We start from the raw sequence: 26738 nt of genomic DNA, 5'->3' as shown, positions 1-26738 counted from the left end.
AAATATGCAAATAAGTGAGGCTAGTTGATTGTCAGTACTTCAAAGTTGATTTTATGACCCACCTGCGAGTAACAACAGAATCATATAAAATCCAAATGTTATCCAAGACAAGCTGCACAAAGAGTGGCTTTTTGCCTTTGACCTGGGAAAAACAAGGGGATAGAAAATACATTAGGGCAGTCATGTCCAACCTTTTTTTCGCCACGGACATAGGCGCATACAAGTGCATGCTTTTCGGGGACCGGTAACAATTAACGGACGGGGGTGGGGAGAGGGTTAGGATGGGGTGGAAGATGCAAATGAATATTGCACTTCAGAATGTTCAGAATCACCCTGGTTACTTGTGTAATCCCATAATAAACGGTAATTGGAAATGGTACATGGAAATGCTGAAGGAAATCTGTTGAAGAAAGAAAAAAAAAAAAAAAAAAGAGTACCTAAATGGCCCAGTACCAAAATAGCCCACGGACCTAACCAAAGGACAGTGTGACAATAGGAATTGTAGTAAGGATGCCCTGCAGTGGCGGAGAAAATAATTTTGGAAAATTACAAAACTCAAACTGATTTAAAACATGAAATAGAAATCAACATATTGGAATAAATTAAACCAATAACAAGAAAATCTTTGCAAGTGTTGAAAAAAAAAAGTTGAAAAGAGTAGGGAAAAAAATACTGTTGTCATTGGAGGTTGATTTAAAAATAAAAAAGTTATACCACAGTAGTCCACAGGTGTCAAAACACAGTCTTTGAGGGCCAAAGTTCTGCATGTTTTAGAGGTTTCCCTCATCCAACACAGCTGATTCAAAAGATCATCTTATCAGCAAGCTCTGCAGGAGCCTGATTTTGATCCTGATCATTGAATCAGGTGTGTTGGAGTAGGAAAACCTCAAAAACATGCAGGATTCCAGCCCTCGAAGACCAGAAATTGACACCTGTGGCATATTCAAATTTAGATGTATTGATCTGTCTATAAAATAGAAATAAACATATTGGAATGAACAAAACCAATAGCGAAAAACCTTTGCAAGTGTTCCAAAAAAATAGTTGAAAAGAGTTGAAAAAAGATATACTATTTTCATTCAAATGTTTAAAAAAAAACATTCATTTATTCTCTAACAGTTGATGATTTAAAAATTATGCTGAGTGACATACGTACTATTCAAATTGTGATGTATCGATCTGTCCATCTACGACTGTAAAAGCAATTGTCTACTCATGCAATGAAATACAGTAGGAACTTCTCGAAAGGGAGTAACAACCATAAATCTGAAAGTATATTTGATAAGTTTGCAGCATGGCGGCAAAGAAAGGAAAGTTCGGGGTTACATTTGTTTTTGTTCACAGTAATGGACAGAACATAATATATTTAAAGCTCATATAACAACATGTCTCATTAATGCTTTGCATTGTGATGCACAATCTAACACTATCAATTCAAACCAAATTTTGTTTATATAGCACCTTTCATACATAAAAATGCAACTTAAAGTGCTGTGCAATAAAACATCCAAGGCACAACATAAAAACACATCCAAGGTACAACATAAAAACATAACCCGCCATCTCCACCCAACACGCATGTACGCACAACCTGAAGAACTATAGCTAAATTTTAAAAAAAAAAAGAACATGGTGCGACAGTGAAACCTTGTGAAAAAAAACACCCAAAGGGAGTTCATAAACACTGGGAGGGATGATAGGAAGGAGCGCCAACACTCGAGAAACCCATGGCCTAGATTGACCGGGGTAGGCCATGAACATGAGTGGCTTTCAGATTGCAGGAACCAATTCCAGAACTTCCCTATGTACCCCGCGAATTTGTAAAGTTTGCGTTTACACACAAAAATGGTTCATGCTCTGGGAGCTTGCATACAGAAATAGCTAAGCATGTAGACAGACTAGGGTCTTTGGCCTCTCTACCAATAATGTATCAGGGGGATAACACCAGTACCTGAGAAGCAGTTTTATGTACTGTACTTCAAAGTCTGTTAACTGTTATACAGTACCAGTGTTTGATTTGTGGATAGTTGTTCAATCTGTTAGTAAGTTCAGGGTTTCCCCCAGAAAAAGCCCGGTGGTCTGGACAAAATTTGACATGGGGTGGGGGGCGCGACAAACCAACAACCAGTGATTGTGTGAATGCTGAAACAGCATTCACACTTACATTATTCCTACTTATGTTGTTTCTAAACTTTATTAGTGGGAATGCTTTCCCACTAATGTTGTTTCTGCAAGTGCGTTGGTTCAAATCTCACTTGGGAAATGTTTTTTTCTCAATTTTAATTTCAGAAATGGTCATTATTTAATTATTTTACATCCATTTGATTAAATGTCATTTGACATTAAGTTATTTCTATATTAATCAATTTCAGTTCACAATGGGAACTCATGCAAGTCTATCACCAATAGTTTTCTGACTGGATTCGGGTTTGAATTGACTGTGACAAGATGAAATGTAGCCAATCAAAGAAGCTCTCTGAAATGACAAACGAGTAAAGAAAGTGCCAGTAAAGAAAACAAATAAATATACTACCCAAAGTGCATCTATCCATTTTGTGAATAATACGTGGTTACAGGCATCAAGCACGCCATGAATTGCCTGATGACGTACCAGTTCTGTGCACAACACTGTCTATGTGGTCGAGAGGTTAAATTGCTGATTTTGCGAACGTGTGGTCATGGGTTCGAGTCCAGCTTTCACGGCACGGTTTCATCATATTTTTAATATAACTACAATTTCTTGACAACAGCCTATGTGCAGGTGGCAGAAATTATTTTATAAAGCAATTATTTCCTTGCAGATTCAGTCATTAACACGTGCCCCTGTCTACCGTCCCCTTCGGAAACATTCTGCAATCGGCACATACCCGGAAGTGCCTGGTCGTCTTCGTGTTTGTGAAGTCACATGTGATCACGTTCTCGGAGGACTGGATAACTGACCAGAGCACCACGATTTAACCAACTTAATCAACTTTTACGTATTCATTTTCAATGGGACATGCATTGAAAGTACAACTTTCCACGCCCACTTCCATACATACAAGTTAGCATTATTACCAGGCGTCTCATACTGCTCAGTGGCGCAGTTGTTAAAGTGCATTGTCCAGTAACCAAAAGGTTGTTGATTCGAATCCCACCTCTGACTGTACATTGCAAATATATCCATGAATATTATGCTAAGCGATATACAGTACATGTATACCAACTGACTATCATATCGGAAAATTATGATTTCACTGGAATCATAAAACGCATGTATCCCCATTCAGCTTTGTTACCTCAGCGTCAGATGACAATTTTCAATATAAATACACCATAAGCCATACTCCATAATTACGTAGGCATACCAGTGTGTGGGTTCAAATCCTTGTTGGAACACTTTTTTTTTTCCAACTTCAATTTCTGAAATACTATAGTCATTGTCCAATAATTTAACATCCACTGTATTAAATATCATTTGATTTTTTTTTTCAATATTCATACAAATGTTCAGCTTTGACCTTTCTGTTCACAATGGGAACCCATGCAAGTTTTTCATCAATAGTTTTCTGACTGAATTAGAGTTTGAATTGACTGTGTTGTGAACGGAATGAAGCCAATCAAAAAAGCTCTCTGAAATAACGAACGAGCAAGCGCCGGTAAATAAAACAAATTAATATCCTACCCAAGGTGAATCCATCCATTTTGTAAATAAGAAGTGGTTACAAGCCACACCGTGAATTGCCTAATAAATACAAGTAGCAATTGTGCGCATCGTCTCATGTCACCTTCGGAAACATTTGTCAATCATCGGATGAACTTTCGTGGGCAAACGACATCAAGGCAGCACACCACGGATCTAAAGAATCCACGCAGCAAACATCATAGGGCTGTTTAACAGAAACTCCCCCCTCGTAAAGCCACTGGGTGATCGCGCGTCTCCTTGACTTTACCGTTCACCGGATGAAACTTCATGGGCAAACGGCATCGAGGCAGCACGCCATGGATCCAAACGATCCACGCAGCAAACGTCATATGGCTGTTTACCAGAAATTCCCCCTCGATTTCTCTCCAGCAAGGGAACCATGCGATGAGCGTAATTGCACATCCGGTTTTCGGGGGCAAGCTGCGTCACCATCGAGGTAAGCACGAACTTGGTCCCATGCTAAACTTCTGGAATTGGAAGATGACCCCTTTCACTGTCCATCAGCCCATGTCATATAATGCCTATACTATAATGCCTATACTATTGATTGGGTTGGGGGGGTGTCTGGGGATTTGGGGACCTGGGGGCGGTTGGGGCTGGGTTGGGGTGGGTGGCGGGGGTGGGGGTTGTGGGCCGGTGGGGTGCCTGGTGGGCCTGCAGTGCCCCGTCCTGCTGCGTTGGGTTGGGGGCGCGGGCCGCGTTGGGGTGGGGGGCGCTCCTGCTCCTGCGTTTGCTCTCCGGCCGGTGACCCCTGCGGGGCCCGGGGGTCGTCCTTTGGCGCTGCAGCGGCCTGGGGGGCCCTGAGGTGTTGCGCTTGCTCTGTCCTGGCGGGGGTCGACGGCTCCCCTCTTTGGTGGAGATTTTCATGCATGCCAGATCCACCACACCAGCATCTATCGAAACTCAGACACAATTTGTTTCTCCCTCAGGTCATTGATTCGGTGGAGGCTGGTATCTGTGGATCTCACTCTGCTTCGTCTGTCCTTTCTACCTTTCCTCAGTTTCTCCTTTGGGCCCTTGAGGTCTCCCTGATTTGTTGGAATTTAGATGTCTCTGGGGTTGGTGAAGGACTCTGGTTAGTGGCCCGGTGGGTGGTGTCTGGTCGGTGCTGGGCTTCGCTTTTCTTTCTTTTCTTTGGTCCCTCTTCGGGTCTCCTGGCGGCCCCACGACTCTGGCTGGATTTTGAAGTGTTCGGTTTAGGTGAACAGTATGGGAATTCTTATTTTTTTTTACACGCACGCACGCACGCACACACACACACACACACGCACAAACACACATACAAAAAAAAAGGGAGAACAATGATGATGACATGTCAAATGATTAATACTGAGTTCTCCCCCCCCCCCAAAAAAAAAAAAAAAAGCTACATTAAGCCTTTTTCACATGATCTCATTTGCTCCCAAAAACGTATAAATATGTTCTATGTTAAATGTTTTAAGTGTCCCAAATATGTTTGTATTTATTTATTTATTTTTATGTTAGAGCATACAGAAGGCTTTGATGCAGCCTCTCACCTGCAAAGAATGGTTGAAGAAATGGTAGTTATTACACAAATGGTCAACAGGTGGCAGCAGAGCAAAATAAATCAACCAGGGCCATGTTGAAAAAAATTTCTTTTACTCACATTTCTAAATAGATTTGTGAATAATGATGACATTTAGCTATATTCTAATGCTAATTGCTGCAAAACTGAAACTGATAGAAATATACTTTTTTTTCCTGATGAAAGAAGAGACAATAGTCTTTCTTTTTGGTAGGTTCCATGTTTTTATAGCGATAGAACACAACAGGTCTGTGGACCTTGTCAAAATCCAGTAAAACAGTGTGAGTGAAGGAGATTGCTTCAGTGAAAATGGCTGGGAGTGAATGAGTTAAACACCTCAGACTGTCCCTTTTGCTGGCTTGGGCCATGACATGGTTTGAAAATTCCTAACATTCCTAATAGGAATGTCCCTATCTTAACTATGGCAATACTTGGCGATGCAATTCTGCATTTTCTTTTATAGCAAATTAGACCAGGAGACACAAATCCAAAAAGAACAACAACCGCCATGTTTCCATATGCGCATCATCATAGTGATAACATGGCTGCTCAAAAATTGTCAAAACGGCCTATCATTATTTTGTTACTTAATCATCTTAAAATTTTCAGGTCATGAGATTCCATTGATTTTTTTCAGTATCATTTTTGTACACGACTCAACCGGATGTTAGATGTTAAATTTTTGGTGTAATGAGCAGTGTGTTCCTTTATTTATGTCTAAATTACAACCTACAGCTAGCTCAATACCAGTGCTCTACACACATCTTTAAGAATAAATATTTATGATTAATAATCTTTTTTTAAATGATAATAAATCTATCATATTAACTTCAGTGAATGTTGTACCATCATGACATTACCTGAGCTCCCTTCATGATCTTCTTAGCCTTTGCATTGAGGTAGAAATCCCCCCACAGGGTTTTGAGAAGCACCTCTGGATTAATGCCCATCCTCTCACTATACATGAGGGCGAAATGTTGGATGCTGCAAAAATACAACAACAGAATCAAAGTCGCAAGTTAAAAGGTCCCTGGGCAAAACACACAGTACATATTTGAGGGGTCAACAGCCCTCATGGCAACAAAGGGTTTACCTGGAGCATAATTAGTCATGTGTATACTTTCACTTTTGAATAATGATATGTATTTTACAGCAGCATGTGAGACTCCATATTTTCTTTAACTATAAATGACTTCACAATCATTATCACTCAACATTTCAGTCAAAGTTAAGGAATTAACTCATTTCTAATCACAAAAAATTATCGAATTAATCATGTATTAACGCAGATTAATCACACTATTAATTTTGACCACAGATGATCCTTTAGCTTGACAGCAGATGGTTAGAGGGTATGTATAGCTGTATTTTAAGCCCTTCCGCAGTTTACTATAGGCATATAATGGTTAAATCTTACCTTTGACACCATGGCATGGTATTTTGCTGGATATTTTTCTAACACGGAAGTAAAACACCCGGATCAGTAAAACCCCGCCTCTTCCCCATGTGGTTGCCGCGCCCACAAAACTCTGAAGCGCTGTGTTTGAGCACTCAACTGAGTAGCCAGCATTTGCACTACAACCACATCTTTAAATGTGAAAATTGGATGGATGTTCAATTCTTCAATAAACATTGGAAACAAAACGGCTCCTTTGCCGCAATAAATCAGAGTGGAGGAGGGGAGAAAAAAAAAAACCTAAGTGGAACGCAAACCCGGGACCTTCTGCTTACAGCATGGGTGCCCAACCTTTTTGGACCCAAGATCTACTGTTCAAGTCGCCAAGCTCACAAGATCTACCAGCGCCAACATCACAAACTCACACACATCTTTTCCCTCCTTCAGTAACTAACCTCACAACACTTTTTCATGTTTTTACAAACCACTAGACATCAGATCACACTCTTCTCATCTCACACTTGCAACACACACTTGGCAAACTGCATGATGAACAATAATCATAAATAACCCTAATATGAAACTAACTGGAGGGGAAAATACAGATACAAGTGTATCGCTGAGTTTTAAAAAAGGAAATCACTTCCTACCTTAATGGGAGACCAGACATTGGGAGAAGGCAGCTAGCTTCTCCTAATCAGGAGTATAGGTTGCAGGTCGCAAGGCGTAGGCAGGCAACAAGGTGGCCATCAGTCATTGAGGCATTGAAGAGAGGCAATTTTGTCCCACCAACAAATCCCATAAAAGCATTAAAAATATCTTCACCTCTGGTGTGTCTTTTTAATGGCAAAACAATGAGTAGCTCTTCCTAGACGCTCATGTCTTTGAAAAGCATCCTGATGAAAACACATAATTGTGCCACATGTCCATAGCAGTCGACTCGTCAAATTGGAGGGTAAAGCGCACACACCTGCCAATATTCTTCCTCAGCTGATCCTGTACATCCACGGCAATTTCTTCACATCGCCTTGTAGTGGTGTTGTGGGAAAGTTGCATTTCGTTAATGGCCTTTAAAATCTCAGATTTATTTTTAAAGTATTGACCTTTTGCACGTGATGTCACAGCCCTCATGGGAACGCCCTCTCCGGGACGCTGGACAGCAAAAGAGCCACTTGCCTGTATTGTAACCATTGAATCTTGTACAGCGTAAAAGTCCTTTATCTAATTGATTATCTTATAAAATGGTCATATCTTGCTGTGCGGTCGGTTGTAAAGACTGACAAAGAAGTAAACCAAATGTTGCTTTTTATCACATACCTACTAATGAAGACGAACAACGTCAATTGATAGCAGCAATCAACAGAAAAGACTGGCAACCCACAAAATATTCACGGATTTGCAGCGATCATTTTTTGCAAGGTTAGTAGATAAATGTTGTAATTAGTAGATAAATGTTCATACATTTTACTAGTAAACGTACACTCTAACAAATATTATAACAGAGGTGTCGAATTGCGTGTTTCAAATCCCATTAACGAGCCAGATAGTTAGTGTCCATTCCAACTGCAGGAACACACAGCTTAGTTTTAAAATGCACTTTGTTCGAAACTATTAAGTGCATTTGACTTTTTAACAATGAGGGATTTCGTCTTTGTGCTTGGAGATTTTCACTCTGGAGCCGAAGTCATATTCGAGAAATGACTGCATAGCTTGCCACTACGATTTGTCATTTGTTCCATGCTAGTAAACATAGTAACATACCATCATCACAGCGTTTCAATATAGAACAGACTATTTAAATAAGTCAGTTAGCATGATAAACAAGTTTTACATTTGCATTACGAGGTATATTGTCCCCCGGTGTGAGCGTAGCATCTCGTCCCAGAGACTCAGCCAGCAACAAGCTTTTGAATCAGCCCCGGTGTAAGGAGAAGAGACTGTATTGACTACATAATGATATACAGTACGTCGTGCGCTGTGAATTCCGGCGTCGACGATTTGATTAACTTGGTAAAAACAGCAGGCAACCGAAGGTAAGGGGCTGTTTTCAAACTAGCGATCTCCAACTTAAGTAAATAATCACGCTCTATGAGTCCCGACTAAATGTGCAACTTCGACTGACAGGCGAACTTCGGTTGAAGTAGTAGATTTAATTTTAATTTGTAAAATAAGTCGCTAAGTCGCTCCAGGTCACGTCCACTTCCATTCAACAATCATTTCCTTCCGCCGGCCGTGATAGGCTAGTCACGTGATCAAGTGACGTCGGTGCAAATAGTCAATAATCAAAAAGGGTTTTGCTGCTTCGAGAATGGTTTCCTTCACAATATCCCCGTCTCTGAATGGCTTCTTGTGTTTAGCAAGTACGTAACTTACGCGATAGGAAGCAATAGTTGCAGCTTGAGCCTTGGCCTTCGGTTTGGTGAAAATTGCTTGCTGTGCTCCACATTTCCTTTCTTCGCCAACGCCACTGTTCCCTTGCAGATTAAACAGGCGGATTTTGAATTATAATAAACAAAAAAATAATCTTACTCCCACTCTGGGTGAAAATGATATGTTTTGGCTCGTTTTTCCGCCATTTTGGAAGTGCTCTGTTGCGCTCTGCAGCTGCTCGCTGCTAATTACTGCTGACCGCTACCCACTTCCATCATGCACACCTGCTTCCAATGAGGCGCCAGAGGTGGTTATCACGATGGATGTATTTTGGGGAGGTTTGGTGCATTTTCTGAGTACAAATTAAACCTTGGTAAAAGTGAGTGTTATCCCGTGAATGATTTGTCCCTTTCGATGCAGGGTAACTCCCTACCCTTTAAGTATCCAAGGATGGTTTAAAATATCTGGGGATTAATATCACAAGGGCCAAAGGCTCTATCAGGATAATCTTTCAAAGGCTACTTGGTAAAGTTGAATCAGACTTTAAAAAAATGGAGACCACTTCCCCTATCTCTAGCGGGTAGAGTGAACTGTATTAAGATGAATGTGCTCCCAAAATTATTATATCTATTTCAGTGTATTCCAATTTATCTCCCTAAATCATTCTTTAGAACCCTAGACAAGGCTCTCACATCATTTATATGGGATGGGAAAAGACCTAGAATACGCCTAGACTTGTTACAAAGGCCTAGTGCAATGGGCGGCCTGGCGCTTCCAAATTTTTGCCATTAGTACTCGGCCGCAAACATTCACAAAATCCTATACTGGCTACACAATTCCGACAGACTGGTGTCACCTTGAATCCACATCATGTGCCTCTACATCACTTCGCGCCCTAGTGACTTCCAGTCTCCCCCTCTCTCTTACTGACTTTACTAGAAATCCAGTAGTAGTACATACAGTGGTACCTCGGCTCACGAACGCTTCAGCTCACGAACTTTTCGCCTCACGAACATTAAATTCGCGAGCATTTTGTCTCGGCTGACGAACTAGTTTTCGGCGGACGAACCAAATCTCGCGACACGAGAAATCACAAGAAGCTGACGCACGCTCACGGCGTCCCAGTTCGTCGCCCCCTTTGTTTGAGTGCGGACGTGGTTTGTGTTCGGTAGACATTTTGGATCATTTTGTGTACTTTTGCTACCATGGGACCGAAAAAGACCCCACAAAAGGCTAGTGTTAAGCCTAAGAAGACCTTAAATAAAATTACGGTCGAGCAGAAGAAGGAGATCATCGTAAAACACGAACGAGGTGTGCGTTTGTGTGACTTAGCGTCCCAGTACCAGTACGCTAAGTCTACCATTGCTACCATCCTTAAGAACAAGGAAGCTATTAAGGGTGCGTGTGTGGCTAAGGGTGTTTCTGTGTTGTCTAAGCAACGGTCTCAGTCAATAGAAGAGGTTGAAAAACTTCTGTTGATTGGGATCAATGAAAAGCAGCTAGCAGGGGACAGTGTGAGTGAGGCTATTATCGCCGAGAAAGCACGGCAACTTCACGCGGATATCATCGAGAGGCAACCTGGAAGTTCGTCATCCATTGATGATTTCAAGGCTAGCCACGGATGGTTCGAGAACTTTAAGCGTCGTACAGGGATTCATTGTGTCATTCGTCATGGTGAGGCAGCCAGTTCTGACCCTAAAGCTGCCGAAGCTTACAAGGGATCATTCCTCAAGATGGTGGAAGAAGAAGGCTACATTCCTCATCAAGTGTTTAATGCTGATGAAACCGGCCTTTTTTGGAAAAAGATGCCTAACCGGACTTTCATTACACAGGAAGAGAAGTCCGTCCCTGGGCATAAGCCTATGAAACATAGGCTAACCCTCCATGCCAGTGGTGACTAAGATAAAACCGATGTTGGTTTATCACTCAGAAAACCCAAGGGCCTTCAAGAAAAACCAGGTGGTTAAATCCAAGCTTCCTGTAATGTGGAAGTCCAACACCAAAGCTTGGGTTACTCGTCTCCTGTTTATGGACTGGATGCATGATGTTTTCGGTCCTTCAGTGAGGAAATATCTCGAGGAGAAAGGACTCCCTGTCAAGTGTCTTCTTCTCCTTGACAATGCCCCAGCGCATCCACCAAATTTGAAGGAGGAACTTCAAGGTGATCTTGAATTCATCAAGGTGAAATTCCTCCCTCCCAATACAACCCCCCTCCTGCAGCCCATGGATCAGCAAGTGATCGCAAGCTTCAAGAAGCTTTACACAAGGCTTTATTTACTCGGTGCTTTCGCGTGACCAATGACACCGACCTATCCCTTAGGGATTTTTGGAAGGAACATTTCAATGTGTATCACTGTGTTCAAATGATAGAAAAGGCTTGGCATGATGTTACCTTTCGAACCTTGAAAGCAGCATGGAAGAAGTTGTGGCCCGCATGCATCCTTGAGAGGGACTTTGAAGGATTTGATCCTCAAGACTCTGTTGTTGTGAACGACATTGTTTCCATGGGACAGAACATGGGACTCGAAGTGGATGCAGATGACGTCGAGGAGCTTGTTGCTGCCCATAATGAGGTCCTCAACACAGAGGATTTGATTCACCTTCAAGAGGACAAGGAGAAGGAAGCCGTTCAGGAGTTGTCATGTGAGGACGAGGAGGAGGAGATGGCTGCAGCATCAAGTGAGAGCATCAAGACCATGTTAGCAAAGTGGAGTGATGTGCAGGATTTTGTCGAACAGTACCATTCAGAAAAGACTGTGGCTATGAGAATCATCAACATGATGAATGATAATGTGATGCCTCAGTTTCGTAAGACCTTACAACTCAGAAAGCAACAGGTGTCAATTAAGAGGTTTTTAGTCAGCAACAAGGATAAAGAGTCTCCTAAGAAGCAAAAAAGAGAAGCCACACCGGAGGACTCTCCTTCCAAACAGTAACTCCCTCCCTCTCTCCTCCTCCCACTCCATTCCATCAAGCCTTCAACTACTGTACCATCACAAAGGCAAGTTGCAAGTTTTGCAAATAAAAATACTTTATTATACAGTACAGTGTATTTCTTTAATTACAATACAATAACACATTTATTATACATAAAATAAGGTATATTTTGTGTAGTTTTAAGGCTTTTTTAGTAGAAAATTGTGTTTTATGGGGACCTGGGAACGGATTATTCTCATTTCAATGGTTTCCTATGGGAAATACTTGTTTGGAAGACGAACTTTTCGGCTCACATACTCTCTGTGGGAACCAATTAAGTTCGTGAGCCAAGGTACCACTGTACCCTTAAAATATGGAATCAGTTGAGACAGCATTACGGGCTCCATAATTTTCTCCACATCGGGCCTATAATCAATAATCATCTCTTCCCCCATGCTGTATCAGATTATGGATTCTTTCATTGGCAGAGACAAGGCATTTTTAGCTTTAAGGATTTGTATATAAATAATACACTGGAAAGCTTTGAAGATTTGTCACTCAAATACAATCTCCCTACATCAAATTTATTTCGATATTTTCAGATCTGACACTTCCTTCAGCATAATGACCCCAATTTTCCATATATACCCCCAGTATCCGCTTTGGACGAATTATTAGAAAGCTCACCGGACTCAAGGAAACTAATTTCCAGAATTAAAGATTGTATATCCTGACTTAATAAAGTATCTGTTCAAAAGATTAGAGCAGACTGGGAAAATGAATTGGGAATGAGTTTGGAGGAAATATGGAACACTGCACTACAGAGAGTGAATAACAGCACTTCATGTGCAAAACTGAGTGTGATACAATTTAAGATTTTGCACCACTGCCACTATTCGAAGGCAAAACTGTCAAAAATATACCCAAAGACAGATGCAAATTGTAATAGGTGCTAAACCAGCCCAGTCAATTTAACACGCATGTTCTGGTCCTGTTCTACTCTGTCTTCTTATTGGTCCATGATTTTTTACACTTTATCGAAGGCTAAATACCCACCAAAATCAGCCTTGTGGATGAGCGATCTGATATATTTGTTGGGGTATTTGTTGTTATTGGAGAATTGTATAAAAAAAAAAGTGCACTATGTTGAATGTATTCCTGCATATTTGTGTGTGTAAAGAATACTTGTAAATGTTCATGCTTGTATAAAATAAAAACAATAAAAAAAATTATTGATTTTTTTTTCTAAAACTGAAAACCGAAAACCACAAGTGTGTTCTTTGTGTGTTTATTGAAAACATGATTAAGTAGTGCTGTCGCGTGGCTTCCACTCAATGTGTATGCGCTCGCGCGGCAGCGGATATATATATTTTTTTACAGGGCACAATCGTTAGCGAGGTGCTTGGCCTTATTGAAGGTGTGCTCGCCTCGAGCCATAGTAACTTAAATAAAGCCTTACAGACATGCTTTGTCATGTCGGTTGGCTTGCTGTGGTTGTCGGCCATGTAAGCAAAAAAGCAAAAAAAAAAAATAAGTAAAAAAATAATAATTATACAGAGTCGTTTTTGACGCCGAAACATCGAGGTACGGTACTGGTACAGGTATCCTATGCAACACTAGCTTGATGCTAACATAACCTGAGCGACTTCCATTCAGAACAAGGAAAAATAAGGAAATTGAGGAGTTATGAAGAAATCGAATGTGACCTACAGTGACCGAACATTATATAGCGCCAACAGAGTAACATAGCAAATTGTTTCTGCTCAAATAAGATACAATAAAGCCGGAATAAGCATGATGACGACCCGTTCATTTGTCATTGGCACAGACTAACTGTAAGAATTATTTTGGAGGATTATTATACATTTGCCGTGTTGAAGTGAATTGCCTCTTGGGAAAACACATTGCAGTGAGAACATAAATACATTGAAGTGTAAGTCAACGTAATCATGTGGTAGTTTTTGTTTAGGATTGTTATGTATTGCAAAGGAGTGTTGTTGTATTGGGTGAAGTTGCAGGAGGACGACTCAGCTGCAGAGTGAGGACAACTGATAAGAAGACGAGACGCACGTCAACGCCAGGGCCCCTGGACTTGCATGCCGCACTTAGAGAGTGTGAAGTGAGATAGGAGTTGTTTTTCTCTTTCTGTCATGTAATCAGATGCCCCGATTAATATATATATGGGGGCTATTTGAATGATGAACCAAGAGACTCTGTACCGATCAAACTAAGGCTGCAGTTTTCTCTTCCTCATGAGCAATAAATTTGGAACCAGATGCTTCCTCTCTCTTTATTTGATAAATGTCTACATCTGAACCTGACACTAACTAACCAACTATAAATAGTCGATTTGTGTGTGTGTTTAGTTGAGCTTGTTACTTGTTTCGCTCTCTTTTCTGAATGGCTTTAAATCAGTAGCAGGGACTATAATTTAAAAAAAATCATAAAATACTATTAATATGTTTTAATTCGATAAGCCGCTAATTTTGTTGTGTATATTATATTGTTCAAAACAACATATTAAAATTTGTTCTGAGCTGTCCCATACACAAAGCAAGAATATATATATTTTTCATTTGTATCCAAATACCGGATTATTCACTAGAATTTTCAGTGGGCTATCTGAATACCCAAATATTCAATAGCTACAGCCCTAATAATTAGGAGTGAGCTGGATATTCGTACAACATGAGTATCCGGTACAGATAATTGATTTTTCCCAGACTTCCTTGATAGCCGTACCGAAGGAAAGACGCCCCTGCCTCCTCTATGCGCCGTGTGTGAGAGAGAGGATCTGTCGCCAACGTCACCTACTGGCACACGGAGAGTAATTATCTCTTAATTGGTCCTCAATTTTCTGCAGCCGCAGCGCTCTTGACAAGGCAGAGATTGGTTCATGTTCAATTAGCATTGATTTGAATCTTTATTAGGGTGTTTTGTAAATAATTTTCATATAAACAAAAAATATAGAAACTTTTGATCAAATCAATTTAAAACATTTTTTTTCAATTTTCTACAAAAAAAATACATTAATGTATTGATGTAAGCCCCATCCATTTTGTTAAGCCATGCCTACCTCTGGTTAAAGCCCGCCCATTTCCGGTTTATGCCACGCCCTCACCGAATACAGATACAGATACATTTAGATGGTCGAACAAATCACCTCATCCCTACCAATAATATTAAATTTGAGTTGTTTTGCACCCTGCAAGCCATACTGTACAAGCTGCACTCAAACTCCAGGTTTTTGCTAACATAAATATACATATTTATAAATTGTATTTGGTCCAAAAGGAACTTACGTTAATAAAGTGTTTCAAATAATTTTATTTGTCTTAATATGTTTTCAAGGTTTGAACATTTTCTTGTTTCATACCATGTGACGGAGCGCCTGTGACTGTCCGCCACGCCCCGACTGGAGCGCGCTGTCGTTTAGCTGAGAGGAGCAGCCCATGCGAGCGTGCGCTGCTCGCTCTTCGTTTCTGTGGGGACGAGCTCCATCCAAACTGTTTTCACACAGCCCACACAAATTCCTCCCGTAATTCGACACTTTCATAAATTGCGCACCTGTCGCCTGGACTCATTCCTTTTCCCCGTTGTTTCCCCGGTGCACACTCGACACCGACGCACGACACGCACCGCAAACGCTCACCTGCATTCTGTGGGGCCATTGGACAAATAAACACTGGACCAAACCAAAGCACTTCCAGACTCCCACTTAAATAGCGCTTTTGCCGTGCTTGAGGTGTCACATGGCTATGGACTATACCACAAAAGTAGTTTGGTTTATTATTTACAGAGTTTGTTTTTTTGAGAGATTAAGTTATGGATTGTGATTGGAGGATTTTTGTTATGGTTAATATATGTTGCAGATATTATTTATTTACATAATTTTGTTATTTTTGGTTACCTTGGTATTATACTCCATGATTGCCTAAATGGTTTGCCAGGATGGAGGGGCATTTAACGGGATCTAAATTCATTTGTAGGGAGTGCTCAGCCAAGTGGGATGGTGAGTGACTGGCTACCACAGTAAGTTACAGAAAAGACTAATGGAACTTGTAAAAATTGTTGGGATTGTTTTTGCATTGGATTTGCACTGTAAATATATTTTTTTCTATTTTTTTATGCTGTTGGTGTAAATAAAAACACCTCACTGAAGTTTATCGACTGCGCCATCATTTTTTCCCCTTTAGGAAATGAACCTGTGACATACCAAAAATAAACATTTGAATAATCATAATTTAAATGATTACCAAAATAATCGTGATGATTTGGTCTGCCTGAGGGAGAATATTTAAAAATAGACCATCCTCACCTGAAGCCCCATCCATCAAGAGCACTCGCAAAGACCACATTTCCTTGGTCAGGAGAGAAGTACAGATGAGAGTCATCGGCCTCCGCAAGCCCTGCACTCCAGTCATACACTTGACCTTCAGGTGGTGTCTCACTCGCTTTTTCCGCTTTTGTTTTCTCTGCTTGCTCCTCCATCACTCTGGATGTGAACAAGGTTCCTGTGACAGCATTCACCTAAAAGAAAACACATAATGGCATAAAAGTATTGTAACTTGTGCCTAAGGCTACAGGGGTGTGTGTTAGACAATTGTTAGATCTTCACCTGTTCCATGATTTTTTGCAAGTGGGCATAAGCCTCCTGTGGGGTAAGCTTCAGCTCCATGATAAGTCGGTCTATTTTATTAATAACCAGAACTGGCCTGATGTGTTCCAACCAAGCCTGTCGCAGCACGACCTGCGTCTATCATGACACAAAGACATAACATAAAATTTTAGAATATGAAAATCAACCAACGCAAACAACATTTTCTTCCGATAATTTTATTTTGAAATAGTTTTAAAAGGTTTCTATTATTTTGCTACTGTTGTTGTACTTTACAGTTTTAAATATTTATCAGCTAAAATACATGTTTAGTTAACAGGGCTTAAAGTAAATAAAAAAAAAAATCATGAGCCTGAACTTTTTCAGGGAAGCGGTGATGCAGTGTCCAACGTGCGAACTCGTTGTTCAACCGACATCAAGCTATTACTATTCGATCTGTCGCCGTTGATGGACTGGGCATTTGGGAAACTCATGAAATTCCCGATGGCCCATCCTCCCAAAGTGTCAGGTCATCTTTTTCATTATCCATTTATATTATGTATAGTACAGTATTTGGTGTTATTTTTGGTTTACCTGTCTTTATTCCTTGACTGATTTTTACTCCATGTACAGCACTTGAAATGAACTTCCGAGTTGAGTAGGTTTTGGTCTGCGAGACAGTGACGACCGTCAACTGCACAATTGAGTGAGCCCAATTTGTTAAACTTATCACTAGGAACGGCTGTCAGCATCAATGTGTGCAATCATCCCGTCAATTAGACTGCCTTTGAAAAGTAGTCCGATGACTGTATCTGCAGATGCTAGCAACGTTAACACGCTAACACTGCAAATGCCCTTAACTGGCAACAGGCACCGTGCAATACAATGTGAACGTAATTAAGTCTTCTTTTAGTGCCCTTAGTTGGCGATCGAACAGGATTTCAGGACAAAGTTTATGTAGTTTACGCCGGCAATATGAACGGCAGATACACATTCCACAAGACCAGTCAAGTCATCCGTTTGTGCCGCAAATCTAAGATCTTCTCTTAACATGGAAGGGTGGTCATCCAAAGTGCTTTCGGGAAGTCATTCTTGAATTGTTGTGGCCAAAGCTCCTCTAGGGTCACAACAGAGATCCTGTTGACAGCAAATTGTGGTTGTTTAGCATCTCTTTCATTGCTGCCTCCTAGTGGTCCATTCACTGTCCATCCCAGCATAGTCCTTCTACTCCATCTACACTAGACACCACTTCCAATGGCTCCAGGGCTCTTGGGACATTCCTGCGTCGATTTGTGGTAGGTGAAAGTGTTTTTGTGGGAATTTTTCTTCATACACTGGCATGGATTCCTGTGTGTAAACTTTGGGCAACTCAATAAATTGGTCCCCCTGTAGCGCGGCCACCTCCAATTCCAACACTGTGTTGTTGATGACAATCTTTTGCTGGTGTGCATAAAAGTGTTTTCCTCCCTTAAAAAGGCTTTATTAAAGGTCGTCACTCTATAATAATATTAGGAGACTCTTTAACCTTATTAGCATGTCACAGCAGCATGATAAAAAGGTAGTTATTATATCGTTGGATGCAGAAAAAGCCTTCGACAAAGTTAACTGGTCCTTCCTCTTTGCTGTTTTGAATAAATTTGGCTTTGGGAAGTCATTTATTCACTAGGGTGTCAGTATTATATGATTCTCCTAAAGCTACAGTTACTACTAATAGGATTTCATCTCAGAGTTTTACTCTACAGAGAGGCACAAGACAGGGATGCCCATTGTCCCCTTTATTATTTGCAATATTTATTGAGCCACTTGCATTAGCTATACGCCAAGAAAGAAGGATTTAAGGAATTCACTCTGGGGTAACAGAACACAAAATTAATCTATATGCCGATGATATTTTACTTTAATTAGAAAAAATTAAAATCGTTAAATCGGACGACGATGATGATGATGGTGACAACGAGGTTGATGCCGAAGTTGCAGCGTACACGCGGCGGCAGCTTCGACCACGTTTTAAGGCCTCAGAGGCTAGCGGTGCTAGTGCCGGAAAACGTGGTGCACGACCGAGCACTTCTCCGCACGAGGACGTTGATTCGGACGACGACGAAGAGTATCCTGAGTCCGATGGATATTCTTCGGAGGAGTGGGTACAATCTGACCACGGAGAAAGTGATACGGACAGTCTTTTATCCGCAGAAGACTGCGAAGGTAAGCACAAACTTGCTATGAGATACTTTTCCGGCACGCTGTTAGCACCTCGTGTAACGTGAATGTGCATTCATAGATCGCGGATCATGCTCACAGCGACGTCCCTCTGCAAAGACGACAAAGAGAGGTATAAAAAAAAGTGTTTTCAATACACCGCAACAACAAAAGAAAACAGTCTTTCGATATTATTGTAATTGTATATATTTCTTTCAGCTGCAGCTCAGAGTGACACTCCTCAGAGTGAGCAAAATAAAGGTCCAAGGACCAGTGGATCCCAGAAAAAGGTAAACACATATATAGCATCACACTGATCTAAAATGAATATTATATGATATTGAAATGTATATTTGCAGATCCCAAAAATTCTGGCTGGCATGAAGCAGGCTGGCAGCCAAACTCATTCCCCTTTACTGCGGAGCCAGGACCGAGAGGTGCCGCAGCAGAGCTGAATTCGACCCGGCCAGTTGACTTCCTGCAACTCTTCATCACGGACGAGCTTCTGCAGCACATTGCTGATCAGACAAACTTATATGAACTCCAGTCTATGCAAAAACGGGCTGAAAGTCTGCCACACTGCAGGAGTCATGCTTGGAAGCCAGTGTCTGTGTCCGAACTCAAAACTTTTTTTGCACTGCAATTTCTTACTGGTTATATAAACAAGCCCAGTATAGAAATGTATTGGACTCAGGATGAAATAGAGACGACACCATTTTTCAGTCGCGCGATGCCTCGAAACCGCTTCCAGCTCTTCTGGAGTTTCCTGCATTTCAACGACAACGAGACACACAGTTCAGACGACAAACTATTTAAAATTCGTCCTGTGTTCAATCACGTTGTAAGCAAATTCAAGGAACTGTTTCAACCGGGCAGGAATATCTGCATTGATGAGGGAATGATGAGTTTCCAGGGACATCTTTCGTTCAAGGTGTACAACCCCCAAAAGCCGGTCAAATATGGTATCAAATCGTACATTTTGTGTGACTCCCAAACCGGCTATTGTTTTAATATGCAACCCTATGTTGGTATTAGTTGTTCTCTCCCTGACACAGTGTTCAACTTACTGGATCGTCTGCCAGGAAATGGGTACACACTATTTATGGACAATTTTTATAATTCGATTGCTTTGTGTGAACGTCTTCCTGGCAGCACGTACCAATGTTTGTGGAACGCTGAAGAAAAACAGGGGTGAACCCAGTGAGATCACATGCCTAACCAACACTGGCCTTGGGGTGGGGGGGAAACTGGTAAGGCACAACACGAATGTTTTGATTGTGGCATGGCAGGACAAACGTTTGTTGAGGATGGTGACAACGTTTCATGAAGATGAAATGCGGACAGTGGAGGTGTGGCGGAAGGCACAAAAAAAAAAAGTGCCTTTCCAAAAACCCATTTGTGTTGTGGACTACAATTTCAAGATGAATGGAGTGGACAAGATGGATCAAAACATCTCATACCACCCATTCACACGTAAAACTTTGAAGTGGCACAAAAAGTTTGTTGCATATATGTTCCAGATATGCATGTTCAATGCATACATATTGCACAAAGCAAAAAATCCTGGGAAGTGTCAACATTTTTTGGAGTTCATCCAGCAGGTGGTGAGAGGGTGGCTGTTGCCACAAGACCAGGAGGAAGTTGGGATGGAAGGACATGAAGCCAGACAAAACACCAGGTCACCACATAATGATCCTGAAAGCCGACTTGATGGCAACATGGCCAAACACACGCTGCAACACATTCCTGCTACTCCCCGGAAAAAAAAGCCAGCAAGAAAGTGTAGGGTCTGCACACGAAAGGGCATTCGCAGTGAAACAAACCTGTGGTGCAAATCCTGCTGTATCCCCTTGCACCCAGGGGAGTGTTTCACTGTATACCACACAAAAAGAAAAATTGTGTCGTTCAAACTCCACACAATTGTAAATAGTCACACATGCACACCTTTGTATATACTTTGTCAAATTGTTACGCTGTTCTGTAAATAAACTGTTACGCTGTTCTGTAAATAAACTGTTATTTTGCAAACTAAAAACACTTTTTCATTGTTGGTGGTGGTGTATTACAGACGTAAAGCACTATTTAGGTGTTTGTGGCATCATTTATGGACAAAAAGAAGTGTAGTGCATGAAATAACATCATTTCACAAAAAGCTCTTTTTCTCCGCTTTTTGTTTCAAAACAGAGCATTTCGGTGAAACTAACCTATTTTCTATTGTTGATTGCTGAAGAACGGAATAAGGTAGAAACAAACTTTTTTTTCTGATGAAAGATGAGAGTCCAATCTTTCATTTGGTAGTATGTATGTCTCCATAGTCCAAACACAACATTTTCTGTGGACCTTGAAAGATCAGTCAAAATGCTTAAATCGGCTGGCACTGGGGACAACCCGTTTTTGAAAACGTCTGGCAGTCAAAGAGTTAACTCACTGCACTAGTTTTGCACAATACACTTTTATAGACATATAGGGCACATAACACACTTTGGGGGTAGGGTGGAAACACAGTCTTCGCCCTACAACTCCCCGCCAATTTTAATGCACCACAGGGTTGGTTGGGGCAGACCGCAGTATAGAGCAGTGCTGCTGTCCCCGCCCCCCCATTTATTTTTTTTAATGCACCACATACACTCACTGACATGCCTGGGAGGCGGGTGGATCGGAGTATGGGGATATCATTTCCCTCTGCTCCGGTTCACCTGCTCCCAATTTTAATGCACCACACACACACACACACACACTTGTATATACACTGGGTGGGGTCACATTCAAGGTTTAGGGGTAGAGTTCCCCAGTCGGCGAGCTGGCGAACTCAGTAACAGGGTTAACTCTCACTAAGAACGCTGGAGTGACGACCGGGGCCTTTCCCCGCTGGGCCTGGGGTTCGGGGGTGCCGCCCGTCCTCCGGTGCCCCCATCTCCCCTTCTGCCCCCAGTGTTCCGTCCCTCCACGCGGGGGGGGGGGGGGGATGGGGTGGGCGCGGATGCCCTCTCCGCTCCGCTGGCCGGCCCCTCTTCGGCGCCGGTGCCTGGGTGCGGGGGATCTCCGGGATCTGGGGGTCGGGGGCTGGGGGGCTGCCGGTTGGTGGGGTCGGGGGGTGGGGGGGGGGTCTTGTTTGGGGGCTGGGGCTGTGGGCCGGTGGGGTTCCTGGCGGAGCTGCAGTGCCCCGTCCTGCTGCGTTGGGTTGGGGGCGCGGGCCGCGTTGGGATGGGGGGCGCTCCTGCTCCTGGGTTTGCTCTCTGGCCGGTGGCCCCTGTGGGGCCCGGAGTCGTCCTTCGGCGCTGCCGCGGCCTAGGTGTTGCGCTTGCTCTGTCCTGGCGGGGGTCGACGGCTCCCCTCTTTGGTGGAGATTTTCATGCACGCCAGATCCACCACACCAGCATCTATCGAAACTCAGACACAATCTTCCTCAGGTCATTGAATCGGTGGAGGCTGGTGTCTGTGGATCTCACTCCGCTTTGTCTGTCCTTCCTTCCTTTCCTCAGTCTCTCCTTTGGTCTCTTGAGGTCTCCCTGATTTGTTGAAATTTAGATGTCTCTGGGGTTGGTGAAGGACTCTGGTTCGTGGCCTGGTGGGTGGTGTCTGGTCGGTGCTGGATTTCACTTTCCTTTCTTTGGTCCTTTCGTGGGTTTCCTGACGGCCTCACTACTCTGGCTGGAAGTGTTCAGTAATTGGTAATTTTACCATCACGGACATCAAGAATTTTATTTTATTTTTTAATAATAATGTTGACTTTTGCCTAAACAATATTATTTTACTAGGTAAACAATATATACACAAATGTTGTTTCTTTAGAACAAAACCAAATGCTCAATGGAAAAAGGAATTGAAATCTTATAATAATTTGCTGTCACTTACTCCCAAGAATGCAACAAGACTGGCATTAATTATTGAAAGACTATACTTGTGATTCATTTTATCTTTTGTCATTGCCCTTTTTGACCTTTATTTGAAATTGAAATGCCCTATGTTCTATTGTTGTTTGACTGTACTCAATGATTGTACCTATTTTGTATGTATTTGAAATAAGGAAAGGAGAAAAAAAAATGCGTGCTAAGCATGCTTTAGCCCACAGAAGAAGAGGCCACAACCCCCACTGCCCCACCCCCCAAAAAAACTTGGATGCATCAAAACACTTCTCACACAGAATTATCTTACACTCACCCAAGAAACTCACATGCTAAAAACAATCTTCCACTTACCCCAAAAACCTTACATATGACATTCGGTAGCAATCATTTAAGTAGGACGCAGTCTTCGGAGCGCCCGCGAATCTGACTCCTAAATCTTTAAATAAGCAAACATTTGAATTATAGTTGTAATTTTTCCTCTACTGTACAAGATCTACGCATTTTTTTACCGTCAAGCATGTCGAAAGAAATGTAAACTGAAGGTAGACGCCGGGCGAAGATGGGTGCAATGACTTTGCGGCCTGCATCACCGGTAGGAGCTGCGCCATGCCGAAGCGGTTCCCCCCAGTCACCATCAGCTAGTGAAGTGTGTCAACCTGAAGCTGTCGGTGGGGATTTTAAGGCTGATCTGATAGCGTCGACTGCTATCTACAAGCTTGTACCCCAAACAGCCTTGGATGGGAATTTGTCAGCCATGAAGTTGGCGCTACAAGCAGTGAAAGCGGAGCTAACGGGTAGATTCAGATTCAGAATATTTGTTGTCATTGTCACAAGGGAACAACGAAACTTCGTTTGGAGCATCCATACAGCAGAGTTGGTAAAGTGCAAAATTCCACAAAATAAATACCTATAAAATAACCCAGTGTAAACGCTCGACACAGTATAGAAAATAGTACAACAAAGACTAAGCGCAACTTAAGGTCTTGTCATTAATAAAGTGCAGAGCAGAAATATTCAGATACCTGAGATGACATCATGCATCAGTGCAAAACCAGATCATTTAATCAAATATTACAGTCGTCAAACGTTGAGTAAGAAGGATAAATGGAAAAAGGGAGTAGTGACATTCTGCAACAATTCAAATCACTTCAAAGTTATTGTTGTTGTTGGATGTTATTATTGTCCATAAAGGGTAGGCAGAGAGGGAAGAGGACCAGAGTTCAGTAACCTCAGAGCCTGTGAATACAGACTGTTGGCCAGTCTTGATGTTCTGGCCCGTATGGACCTGTACCTTCTCCCTGGGGGCAGCAGGTGGAAAAGGTGGTGAGCCGGATGGTGCTGGTCCCCGTAGGATGTTGCGCACTCCACTCAAACAACGAGTGGATCGTAGCGCGAGGTTACCACTTTGAAACAAACGGTGGCGGAGATGGAAACAGCACTATCCACTTACACCGATTATGTTGTTGCACTCCATTCCAAGGTTGAACAACTATCTACCGAGTTGTTGAAGTTGAGCAACAGATGTGAGGATCTTGAAGAGAGATCGAGGCGTAATTAAATACGTGCTGTGGGCGTCCCAGAGGACTTGGAGGCCTCGGTGTCTACAGAGGCGGTTGCAGCGCTACTTCAGACGGCATTTAAGATGCAAAAAGAGCCCTTATTAAAACCTAAACGGAAACAAAATGAACCTTCTCCTCCTCTAGTTGTCCATCTACACCACCACAAGAACTGAATTGGCATGACAAGTGAGGACACTGCGTCGGATCAAGATCCAGGATATGGTTATCGCTGCATTCCCTGACTACACTGCAAAGAGCGCACGCGCTAAAGCAGCCTTCAACGATACAAGACAACATCTGCATGAGATGAAGGTGCCAGGTCTGCGTTTTGGATTGGTGTTCCCAGCAATTATCAAAGTCTCCTACAATGGCACCCAGAAGGAGTTCAAGTCACCAGCGGATGCAGAGACTTTCATAAAGACTTTGGGCAAATAGTGATCGCCTGGGAGAACACCAACTGTAACCAAAGTAACTATGTCAAGGGAACATCAACCAAAATACATATTTCGTGCTGTTGCGCTGCATTATCCATTTAGCATTTTACTCCCAAGTTGAAATTGGTAAAAAAATTTATTGTATGTGAGTTGCTATGACTGAAAATTTCCACTACATAATCTATACCATAATCTTGGTTAAAATACAAATATTTTTGTGCTTTATGTGTATGCGCGTATTGAGAGTTGTGATTTGCGGGGGTTGGGATTTAAGTACACAAAGTTTTCTTTAAGAAATATAAAGATAAATTGGCCCCGCTTTTTCACTCTGTTTATTAGTGAGTCACTGGAAACTGGTACCCTCCCACCTACTTTTTGTCAGGCCTTTATTAATGTTTTGCTTAAAAAGGATAAAGATCTTCGACTTATGTACTTCTTATAGACCCAATCTCCATGGACTATGATGTTTGCAGATGACATTGTGATCTGTAGTGAGAGCAGGGAACAGGTGGAGGAGAAGCTAGAGGTATGGAGGTTTGCCCTGGAAAGGAGGGGAATGAAAGTTAGTCTTAGCAAGACGTAGTATCTGTGTGTGAATGGGAGGAACCCAAGTGGAAGAGTGAGGTTACAGGGAGAAGAGACCAAGGTGGAGGAGTTTAAGTATTTAGGGTCAACAGTCCAAAGCAATGGAGAGTATGGAAAAGAAGTAAAGAAGCGTGTGCAGGCAGGCTGGAACAGGTGGAAAAAAGTGTCAGGTGTGATGTGTGATAGAAGAGTTTCAACTCAAATGAAAGGAAAGGTTTATTAAACTGTGGTGAGACCAGCGATGTTATTTGGTCTGGAGACAGTGCCACTAAGGAAAAGACAGGAGGCAGAGCTGGAGGTGGCAGAGATGAAGATGCTGAGGTTCTCTTTGGGAGTGACCAGGATGGATAGAATCAGGAATGAGTACATCAGAGGGACAGTACATGTTAGAGGCTTTGGAGATAAAGTCTTAGAGGCCAGACTGAGATGGTTTGGACATGTCCAGAGGAGAGATAGTGAGTATCAAAAGGATGCTGAGTTTCCAAATGCCAAGAAGGAGGCCTTGAGGAAGACCAAAGAGGAGGTTTATGGATGTAGTTAAAGAGGACATGAAGGTAGTTGGTGTGAGATAAAAGGATGCAGAGGACAGGGTTAGATGGAGGCAACTGATTCGCTGTGGAGACCCCTGAAGGGAAAAGTCGAAAGGAAAAGAAGACCTTAGACGATCAAACTGGATGCTTAACTCTTTGACTGCCAGACGTTTTCAGAAACGGGACGTCGCCAGTGCCAGCCGATTTAAGCATTTTGACTGATCTTTCAAGCCACAGAAAATGTTGTGTTTGGACTATGGAAACACACATACTACCAAATGAAAGATTGAACTCTCATCTTTCATCAGAAAAAAAAGTTTGTTTCTACCTTATTCCTTTCTTCAGTAATCAACAATAGAAAATGGTTAGTTTCACCGAAATGCTCTGTTTTGAAACAAAAAGCGGAGAAAAAGCTTTTTGTGAAACGATGTTATTTCATGCACTCTAGTGAATTCTACACTTCTTTTTGTCCATGAATGATGCCACAAACACCTAAATAGTGCTTTACTTCTGTAATACACCACCACCAACAATGAAAAAGTGTTTTTGGATTGCAAAATACGTTTATTTCCATTCAACAGTGTAACAATTTGACAAAACAATTTCGCAAACTATTTACAAATGTGTGCAACTGTGGTACTATTTACAATTATGTGGCTGTTTCAAACACAGTTTTTCTTTTTGTAACACTGCCCTGCGTGCTAGGAGAGGGAGCAGGATTTGCACAACAGAGTAGTTTCACTTCGATTGTCCGTTTCGCGTGCAGACGTTACACTTTCTTGACGGCCTTTTTTTCCGGGGAATAGCAAGTAGCAGACTGTACCCACTCCTCCGATGAATATGCATTGGACTCGGGGTACTCTTCGTCGTCCGATTGAACGTCCGCCTGAGCGTGCTCGGTTGTGCTCCACGTTTTCCGGTGTTAGCATCGCTAGCCCGTGAACCTTTATGACGTCGTCATAGCCGCCGCATCAGCGCTTCCAACTTCGGCGTCAACCTCGGAGTTACCATCATCCTCATCGATGATGATCATCGTCGTCATCAATGTGCTCTTTAGCGTTGGTCGATGCCTTTCG

General features: G+C 42.1%; 1 protein-coding gene across 5 annotated transcripts in view; it reads right to left on the bottom strand.

Moving 5' to 3' along the window:
* The window catches only part of efl1 (elongation factor like GTPase 1), a 146044-nt gene that overhangs the window by 95310 nt on the left and 23996 nt on the right, over positions 1-26738 (bottom strand). For 4 of the 5 annotated variants that reach the window (XM_077562808.1, XM_077562810.1, XM_077562812.1 and 1 more), the window contains 4 exons: positions 16532-16669; positions 16232-16443; positions 6092-6215; positions 63-142 (listed from right to left, as the gene is read on the bottom strand). In XM_077562808.1, the coding sequence (XP_077418934.1) occupies positions 63-142; positions 6092-6215; positions 16232-16443; positions 16532-16669 (554 nt within the window). Of the gene's footprint in view, positions 1-62; positions 143-6091; positions 6216-11389; positions 11593-16231; positions 16444-16531; positions 16670-26738 lie in introns of those variants that run through there. The other variant, XM_077562813.1, reaches the window with a different exon arrangement.

Source organism: Vanacampus margaritifer, chromosome 4, assembly GCF_051991255.1.
Source record: "Vanacampus margaritifer isolate UIUO_Vmar chromosome 4, RoL_Vmar_1.0, whole genome shotgun sequence".
In the NCBI taxonomy this organism is placed as follows: domain Eukaryota; kingdom Metazoa; phylum Chordata; class Actinopteri; order Syngnathiformes; family Syngnathidae; genus Vanacampus; species Vanacampus margaritifer.
The sequence above is the reverse complement of the archived record's forward strand: the minus strand, read 5'-3'. Positions and strand labels throughout refer to the sequence as shown.